We start from the raw sequence: 10,404 nt of genomic DNA, 5'->3' as shown, positions 1-10,404 counted from the left end.
ATATCTCTAAGATTTTCATTATTGTCTAGGCCTAGGATTAAGGGATTTGATACTTCTTGATGTGTATATATATTATAACTCTCTTAGTGAGATATACAGAAAACATTTCAGAATTTCTCTTGTATTATCTTGTTAAAAATTACTAACTTAACCCTGTATAAATTATTAATGACAATTTTCTCATGGTAAAAAAACAACCTTGTCCCCAGTCAAAGGTTTTATGACACGAACAATTTTATCATGAATAGTGTTTTGTTTCTTATGAACAATAATTTCCGGATTCATGTAGGCCACTTCAACTAGCTTAGAGTTGAGGTTGGAATCAGTGTGGTTTCTAACACTCACCAAAAGTCATGGTGGGGTTTAGCATATAGTTGCTGATAGTGAATTCCCAGAAATTCCTGAAACAACTTAAAATTCAATTTTGCATATTTCGAATTAGGCCATGTGATGGCACTGAAAAACAATGTCAAGAGCTAAATGTTGTCTGATTGTTTACTCAATTTCTAAGAGATTGAGACCTTGTCTACTCAATTTTGCATGGTCTAACTCACATTGCATGAAAACAACAGACATTTGAGATGGTTGGCCTACCCCAAAACATTATCAAGTAAGCACATCTTGGATGACCCTTCAGCCATTGAAGATGGGAGATGCATCTCCCTTAATGGAAGTCCAAATTGTGAAGCTGTCTCAAGAGTCAGTTCACAATCTCTATGCCTGTTAAAGGAGTTCCTGAATGAAGTTGAAGGGCAACATCTCCAACAACCTGTAGATTTACACAATTAGCAGAGAGAAAAACAGTCCAAATAATCTAAAGAAATCTACATCGAAAAGGGCTATGATAAAAGATTGTGTGTCTGAGAGAAATTAAGTCAAGATTTCATACTTCATTTAATATTTAAAACACATAACTCCTCAGCTAATTTACTGTACCGGTCATATTGGCACTGTATTAAAAGAAAATGTAATCCTTGATTATAGAAGGTGAGAGAAAAACATTGGGTGCATGGCTATTAGAAATATTTGTTGGCATGAACACTTTTGAGAACCTATAAAGGATTTAAATATTTCTGAAGAGTTAGAAGCAATGATCTTAGATTGCATCTATCACTTGCCTAAAGTTGTAACTTAATACCAGATTATTCGTTATCACCTCCAGAATCCAGAGGATCTGTTTAAGGTTCATACCTTAGACATGGATCTGTAAGAGTGTTCTGTAACCCCTGCAACATGAGGACTGATTATAACATTGTTGAATTTGAGAATTGGATCATCAGGATCAAATGGCTCAGTCCAAGCGACATCAATTCCTAAGCCCCCTAAATGTCCAGACTCAAGATGATGCACAACAGCGTCATAGTCCAAGAGACCTCCTCGAGCAATATTTACCAAAAGGGAACCCTGAAAAACATATATTAAAGTGTGTTGAATGATTAGGCAGAGAAGTAAAAAATTAGCTAGACCAGATAAGAAAAAAGCTGACATGCTTTATTTATTGACCATCACCTACACATAATCATTAAGAACAGTAGTTCTAAGCACTCTTGTCTATTGCACCTTCTAAAAAAGAAAACAAATGTGGATCATAAGAGAAAATTCTACAGCAAGAAGATGCATCATAATTTCATGCAAACAAGGAAAGTTTCCAGTGCAAACGAGTACAAGCAACACAAACCTTTTTCATTGAAGATATGAATGATTTGTTCACAATACCAGCCTGAGAGTGCAATAACCAAAAGTGGTGAGTTAGACAATCAATCTTGTAGCACAGACATAGTATTGGATTAGCCAATCAATTATATAAAATAGACATTTGGAGAGAAATACAATACCAAGTATGATGCAAAAAAAAAAAAAAAATACACATCTCAAACAGAAAATGAAAAAGCATAAATATCAGATGACATTATTTTAGCAAGTTCAAATTAAAAATTAGAATAGGAGAAAAATACAAGGGTTGAATAGAAATATAGGACAATTGTTTTCACATTCAAATTCTTTGTCGCCCAAATTGCTTATTGATATCTTACTTCAAGCAGTTCATTGAATAGACCAATCAGTTAAATCCAAATCTAGACCTCCAAAAGTAAATAAATAAGCTAAAAACGTTACCATTTAACTCATGAACAGAGTATAAAATTAGAAAGAAAAGCATGGCCTTCTTTCATTTGACATATAAAAGGTATGAAACTAATTTCAAGAAGGAAGTACAGAAAGAGTTAAAAGACAACAATTAACAAATGATGGAGAGGGAATAAATTGTAAGATTTCTTTCCTTATCTATGCTATATTAATTGAAAATTTTCCTTTTTTGATAGGCTAGAACTTTTCCTTTGATGTAAGAATTTTGGAAAAATACACTGAAAACTAAAAATGTATGAGAACATTTTCCATTATGTAATAAGATTTTTGTTCTAGACAGGAAGGAGGTGGTGAAGCAGAAACGAAGTCAAATAAAGACTTCTTTTTGCCATGCACTTGGGATGAATGCAATTGATCAAGATTTCGTTGTGCTAGCTGGCAACTTGTCCAAATGAGCCAACTCCAAGTCCACTGAGCATCTCCATTTCAATGCAATCCAATAGGAAATCTTTCCAAAGTACACAAAGTACAGAAGAGAGCATAGGCTTACGGTCTCTTTATTCATCCTCAAGCAACAAACAACTATGTCTGACTCTCCAGCAAACTTGTAAATATCTTCATGACTGCCCTTCTCGTCAACCAAATTATCATTGGTACCATTTTCAATTAGGAAACCTGAGCATATGTAATGAATAAATAAAAAGCCTTCAGACCAATTTTGTTATGTTACAGTGAACTCTTGCATACCATTGGATTGAAGAGAACCTTCAGAATGCAGTGCCCAGCTCCTTTTTGTGGCAATAATCTTGACACCGAATGGTCGCAAGCGCTTTGCCAAATCAATCCCTATATTTCCAAACCCCATAATGAATACCTACAAAAGCCAAAAAATCCAGCAAGGATATGGGATTTTCAAAAATCAGAGAAGATCACGAAAAGGTAGATGGAAACAAATATAAAGACTTTTGAACTAATTGTTGAATTTTAATAAATAAGTAACCATAAATTCAAGTTCGAATGGTAGAACAGACATCTTTTCCAATTAAAATTTTCTCAGTAGACTTTGACTACCACCACTGATGAGTCCTTTCCTCACAGATTGCTTTATTTACTAGAGGAACTCAGACTTGTTACTCGAAAAGAACATAGTTTTTTAAGCTTCTGTCTCACATCCCCAAAGCCTGTAATTTTATAATTCTTGCACTAATAAATGACTTGTGCTCTCACTTTTGAGTACCCCAAAAAATATTTTGAATTGTAAAAAGAGGCTTATTTGAAGAAAAATGACAGACTTTAATTGGAGCTAGCAATTTATATCTTGTGCTGTATGTGTCTGCACACTCGCATAAACACATACAGAGTTTTCTATTAGCATAAATACAAACAAGTGCGCATTTGTTTATATACATGTACTGTTCAATCAAACTTTACATAGAGTTATGGCCTTTTATGTCTTCAATTTAGGATTGCCATGCCAACAGCCAGACACCACATCTCCATGTTGACACCAGGAGCTTTGTTATCAAACCATTCATTATATATTTTTGCATAAACAGAGTTCTCATTTCTTTATTCAATTTGCAGATTGTATCAAGAATTTACATTGTCAACATTCATTCCTCGTGTGTTTTTGTGAAAATCACATAAACATTAAACCGAGGAAAAGAAAATCTATCTGCAAAATATTCATGGAATTTTTAAGAGAAGTAACCAAGAAGACTATTAGATGAGGATGTACAAAAAAAGAGTAAAGATCTATACTCACTGTCTTGCCAAATAGTGTCTCACCAGCTGGTTCTCCAAGCCTTTTCTGCTTTATGGAAATCTGCATCTCATTCTATAGCAGTAACACAAGTTACTCTGATGATATAATAAGTTCATATAGAAAATACGTAGCAAAGCAAATAAAATAATCGCAGCATGCTAAAGTGAAGATTCATTAAAAGAGTGCTACCACAGTGCATAGACAAAGCCAATTTAGTTCAAGAGAAAAAAAGGACAAAGCCTGCTGCTTCGGTAAGCCAAACAGTTGTTATGAAACCGGTGCTGATGTGCACAGATTTTACAGATACATGACCTCCTAGTAGGGATGACAGTGCTCCCTGAAAAGTAGCCTGACATGGTGATGCATGCAGGATGACAGAGTCATAAAAAATTGGACAACTAAACAACAAATGAACAACAACATCGGAAACGGGCTTAGAATCGGGGGCCTTAGAATCAGGAATGGGCATAGAACAGAAAATGAGCCTGTTAAGATTGTGCACCTCAATATCTTCATTTGCCAATCAGCAACTTACGTTGTTTGTTATTAAAGGACTCATAAGAAGCATGACATCTTTATAACCATACACTGTATTTTAAAGATGTCACTCAAACAATATCAAGGGAAAGTTAGATACTCTATCGATTCAAGTTACTTTTGATTCATGGATCATATAAAACCATAAGTTAACAGAAAATTCTGTGTTTGAAATAATTTTTCCACTTTAGTCTATAAGTTATTTAGAGATTTTAACTCAAATTTCACTCAAACCTCAGAAAGTTGAATTAGATTTTGAATAAAAGATCATCACATCGAAGAAGCACAAAGAGAAATAATTGAAGCACCATGTCAAAAGAAAAGGATTTTAACATAAAACATAATTATCAAAACTTAAGGAAGTACATTTCAAATGTGACTAAAAAGCCATTTGCAAGTCAAACAAATCATATACTACCTGCCTTTTCTGAACAGCTAGTTCCAGACTCGAAATGATTTGGTATCATAACAGACCAAAAAGCATTTTGGCCCAAAATAAAGCTCAATAGTGGAAGAGGATCCACATAACTGAGTCAAACTTTGAGATTGAGTCTTAGTTTAGTTGAGCTGAGATTAGAACAGAGTAAGAAAGTTATTTCTAATAACTAAATAAGCACAGAAACCTGTTTCCGAAGAAGGCCCAACATTAAATATATGGCCATCTCTGCACATGATGCTGCATTTCCAGTAGCATCACCTGGAATTCTGGCGACTTTAATTCCGTACTTTGTAGCAGCATCAATATCAACTCCTTCATGCAAAGATTTATGATAGGCAATCAATTTTGATAGTGATGATGCAACAGGATAAAGAAAATAAGAATGGATCAGGCTGATAGGATACTAGAAACGTCAAAATTATCGTAATTTAGATTGTTACCTTCAAGGCCAACACCAAACTGCATAATAAGTTTCATCTGAGTTGCACGGGATATAATGTTTGAAGTTAGCTGCATGTTTTTTACTATGCAAATGTTGTAGTTTGATATAACATCAGGCACGACAGCAAGTGGGACATCATCAACCTACAAGAAGTTAGCAAATAGCAATATAACAACTGAATACATAATGAACAGGTAGTAGAAAAATTATCCAAACAGTAAATATGTTTGAAGTAATTATCTTGTTATTATTTAGGAAAAAAAAGAAGGAATAGAATGTATAGGTTAAGCCAAACATCACAGGCAACTTTTGGAAAATATCTAATATACTTTCAAGGAATGCATTATGTGGTTAGTAAAAGCAAATAACGCCTCAGAAAGAAATGAATTCTTTCAATCTACAATGCTAAGAATATGTATAAGAATTCAGCCACGGAGAAATAATGCATTCAAGGACATACCTGGATGAAAGGGTACTTCTGCAAGTATTCTTTAGTGTACTGATGAGAAGCAGGGAAATATGGCCCACAAAAGAGAACACGAGTGATGTGCTTGTCACTGTTCCCAACCATTTGCTCCACCTCACTCAATGTACCTGCAATGAACAAACACTAAGCAATGAAAACAGTAAAAGTTATAAATAACTGTTCTTTGTATTATCTACAGGAAAAAAAGAAGAATATTTTTGGTTAATGAATGTGCTTGAAAGGCCAGGTAAATTGCGCAAAGTGCAAATTCCATTTTAGTGAAATCATATGGTGAAACTTCCTCATGAAGGAATATGTGCAATCACTCTTTTTTAAATAAAGTGAGCTTACTGCTAGCCTTAGTTGAGATAGATTCAAACATAGTCACTGGGAGCGTGCATTTCCAATAAATACAACTAAATTTTATATAAAAAAATGGATTTCACATAAGAATAGTAACATGCTTCAAATGTCATTACTGAATATCCAAATATCAAATAATATACCATTGTCTAATCGGTAAAAACTAGATTCTGCGAGTGGGATTAACAAATCATATACAGCTGGCTTAAATTTGGAGAGTCTAAATTCCAAGGCTACAACCTGTTTAACACTACAACCAAATTGCAGTTATATGGCCTCTCATCTCTACATCTTTAAATAAAAAGAAGGCAAATCAGTGCAACTATATGTGGACTTCCCAACCTCCCCAAGACACAAGCCAAGATTTACTAACCAAAGCGAGCTCAGCCATGCCATCTCTCTCATTAACCAGCACTCAATTAATACCATAGGTACAGCATTTTTATGCTCAGAGTAAAGACATTCATTTTGATGATTAGTTGAAAGATCTAAAAGTACGAGAATAATAAGGATTCTTTCATTGCTTAATGAAAACTCAATCTTTCACATTCTGATTCATGTTCTCCGCATTTTAAAGACTTCACCTGAACATCATCCATATCCCCAAATCATATCTCAGGCCAGAGCTGCGCAATCAAGGATAAGTTGACAACAATATGAACTTGCAATTAGACCCTCTTGGATCCAATGTATATATCCATAATCCAAAGCTAAAGAACATTGATTTTTAAGAATTTCTAGCTTTAAATCAGACTAAATTTACAGTAATCCAACATCACTGAGCAGCCTCATTCAAAAGGAATGGAATGAATATTAACTAGAAATAATCATTAAGGTCCAAGTTCACAATTATAGCAAGTATGAAGCACACAAAGATGCCACTCATGTCTCACTTCAAATGGCAGGACCAACTCATTAATAAAACTAAAAAAGAAATCAAAACCATTAAGAAATGTTAGAGAAAAAACTTTAGAACAAATAAAACCATCACCAGATTGTCCGAGAAACAAACATACAAGAGAGAATCAGAGATGAAATAAAGAAGGGAAAAAGAAAAGGAAATAGGAAATGGGTTGCTGCTTACCAGTAGAGAAATGGAGAGGTGAGAGATTAGAGAGAGTGAAAGCACAGGGGAGGCCGCAAGTTCTCTTCACAGCACTGATCAGCGTCGTCTTACTAAGACGGCTGCAGAACATGACCACGCTTTGGTTTGTCGTTATAACATCTGAAACCACAGAAGATTCTTTTGCTGGATGGCACAGAGCCACAGGCACATGCTCATTTGGTCGTTGAGAAGTGCATTATTGAGAATAATTATTATTGGGGACCTCATTGCAACTTTTTTTTTTTTCAGTAGCTGCTTTTGATAGTAATAAAGCTTTAAACGTGTTGTCTATAATTGTAATCCAAACCGTATTTCATTAAAAATATATATTTTTTATGTTTTTAAATTTTAATATATTAATATTAAAAATAATTTTAAAAAAATAAAAAAATATTATTTTAATATATTTCTAAATAAAAAATATTTTAAAAAATAATTATGATTTCACTTTCAAACATCCTATAAAATTAGACTGCAAAGTCCTAGGTTTTAAATATAAAATAAAAAGATAAATAATTTTCTTGTCGGTGATATTTTTACTACTACAAGGGGCAATGTATATGTACATATATTATGTGAGCATGACATAATAGCCATAAAGTAAATTATAGAAATTTATACTCTATAACATTTTATGAATTTTGGTATAATCAATTGACATATCTTGAATTGTCACTATAACTTTGTAAAATTCATTTTATTTTACATTATCAATTTTTAAAATATATTAGATGATATTTAAATATTTAAAAACATAAAATAAAAGATTATTTGGTATTTAAAATAGTAACTGATTTATACGTAAAGTATTTGGATTTCTTCCCAATCTAAAGAACTCCAAATCCACTAAGATGATCTTAAATACCTGCAAGAAAAACAATTCCAATTGGAAGAATTTTAAGATCCTCTGATGGTAAAGTCAGCATTTTATAAAATATGAAGGTTGTAGAGAGTTTAAGATCGTGAACCTGAACATTTTGTCATGAAATCCTCATGGTGTATTTTATAGCCTATAAAAGGAAGGTCTGCAAGGTAATTACCTTGATAGCATTGAATGAGGGATAAATATTTCTTATCTGATAAGAATATAGTGGATTCATGAAGGACTTTTAAACACCTAAAAAGGTGTAGGGAGATTTAGAGTTTAAGACATCAAATATAGCTAAGCCTATAGAGGCTGAGTTCTTCCCTAATGTTTAGACTCAAAGGAGGTTGGTCACTCCGTTGGACATGCCAAGGGAGGATGGTAATTTACTTGGACTTGGTTGACTGTCAAATTCAAATGCTCCGGGTCTAACATGCGTGCTAGACTCACTCTATCATGGGCTTGACACACTGCCAAGTCCAAGTGCCTTGAACTTGGTTGATTGCCGAGTCCAATCGTATTGGATATGACATGAGTGTCAGGCCCACACTATCTTAGGCTTGGCGCACTACTAAACCCACACGCTTTGGACTTGGCTAACTGCCAAATCCAAACACATTGGATCTGGCATGTGTGCCAAATGCTACCTTGGGCTTGGCATAACGCCAAGTCTAAGTGTATTGGGTCTGGCATCCGTGCCAGACCCATGCCACCTTGGACTTGGCACACTGCCAAGTCTAAGTGCCTTGGTAATTATCTTGGACTTGACTGACTGCCAAGACCAAATGCCTTGGGTCTGGTATGCATGTCAGACCCACGCCACCTTGGACTTGGCACATTACCAAGTCCAAACACCTTACCCACGCTATCTTGGATTTGGCTAATTGCCAAGTCCAAGTGTATTGGGTCTAACAAGGGTGCCAGACCTACGCCACCTTGGACTTGGCGCACTACCAAGTCTAAGCACCTTGAACTTAGCTACTTGCCAAGCCCAAGCGCCTTGGTAATTGTCATGGACTTGGCTGACTGCCAAGTTCAAACTCTGTAGGTCTAGCATGCTTGCCAAACCTACGCTATCTTGGGCTTGACACACTGCCAAGTCCAAGTGTATTGGGTATGGCATGCGTGTCAGGTCCACGCTATCTTGGGCTTGGCGCACTGCCAAGCCCAATTGTCTTGAACTTGGCTAATTGCCAAGTCCAAGCGCATTGAGTCTGACATGCATGCCAGACCCACACTACCCTGAATTTGGCTAATCTGCCAATTCCAAGTGTATTGGGTCTAGCATGCGTGCAAGACACACGCCACCTTGGACTTGACTAACTACCAAATCCAAGTGTATTGTGTCTGGTATGCGTGCCATACTCATGCTACCTTGAACTTGGTGCACTGCTAAATCTAAGCGCCTTGGTAATTATCTTGGACTTGACTGACTGCCAAGTCCAAACACCTTGGGTCTAACATGTGTGCAAGATTCACGCTATTTTGGGCTTGACACACTACCAAGCCCAAGAGCTTTGGACGTGGCTGACTACCAAGTTCAAGCGTATTGGGTTTGGTATTTGTGTAAACCCACACCACCTTAGACTTGGCATAAGTCCAAATGCCTTGGACTTGACTAAATGCCAAGTCCAAACGCATTGGGTTTGACATGCGTGCCAGAACCGCACCACCTTGAACTTGGCACACTACCAAGTCTAAATGCCTTGGACTTGGCTAAATGTCATGTCCAAATGCTGCACATTGCCAAGCAAGAGCCTTGGACTTGGCTAACTACTAAGTTCAAGCGTATTGAGTTTAGTATTTGTGTAGATCCACGCCACCTTAGACTTGACGCAATGCTAAGTCTAAACGCCTTAGACTTGACTAAATGCCATGTCCAAATGCATTGGGTTTGACATGCGTGTCAGAACCACACCACCTTGGACTTAACACACTACCTTAGACTTGATGCACTATAAAGTTTAAGTGTCTTAGACTTGGCTAATCTACCAAGTTCAATCATATTGGGTTTAACATGCGTGCCAGACCAACGTTACCTTGGACTTGGTGCACTGCAAAGTCCAAGCACATTAGACTCGACTAACACCGAACTTAAGTATGTTGGGTCTGACATACTTGTCAAATTCATACATTTTAAAAAAATTAAATAAACACTTAATAAAATTGACTCATCAATATTTTTCTTAATCAACTTTTATATATATATATATATATATATATATATATTTCATAATTAGAATGTTTTTAAAATTGCTATCTTTATATAAAAAGTGATTAAATTAAGTTTAAGGAATAAGTACTTAACAACAACAACAATAATATTTGTTTTTTTTT

At 35.3% G+C, this 10,404-nt stretch overlaps 1 protein-coding gene across 2 annotated transcripts; it reads right to left on the bottom strand.

The window, feature by feature from the left end:
* Nucleotides 1-398: 398 nt before the first annotated feature.
* On the bottom strand, nt 399-7,380 carry LOC133669955 (uncharacterized). Of its 2 annotated transcripts, none has more exons than XM_062090292.1 (10): nt 7,182-7,380; nt 5,729-5,862; nt 5,267-5,411; nt 5,011-5,138; nt 3,851-3,922; nt 2,833-2,959; nt 2,636-2,760; nt 1,679-1,720; nt 1,192-1,404; nt 399-769 (listed from the first exon to the last, which is right to left on the bottom strand). In XM_062090292.1, exons 1-10 carry the CDS (start codon nt 7,291-7,293, stop codon nt 701-703), a joined length of 1,167 nt encoding a protein of 388 aa, XP_061946276.1. In that variant the 5' UTR covers nt 7,294-7,380; the 3' UTR covers nt 399-700. The 2 variants fall into 2 exon arrangements, with proteins under 2 accessions (XP_061946276.1, XP_061946277.1); XM_062090293.1 differs by having other exon boundaries at nt 5,729-5,878; nt 7,182-7,323.
* Between the last annotated feature and the right edge of the window lie 3,024 nt (nt 7,381-10,404).

The sequence above is a fragment of the Populus nigra genome, chromosome 12, assembly GCF_951802175.1.
Source record: "Populus nigra chromosome 12, ddPopNigr1.1, whole genome shotgun sequence".
Lineage (NCBI taxonomy): Eukaryota > Viridiplantae > Streptophyta > Magnoliopsida > Malpighiales > Salicaceae > Populus > Populus nigra.
Note: the sequence above shows the minus strand (reverse complement) of the source record. Positions and strands in the feature narration are given on the sequence as shown.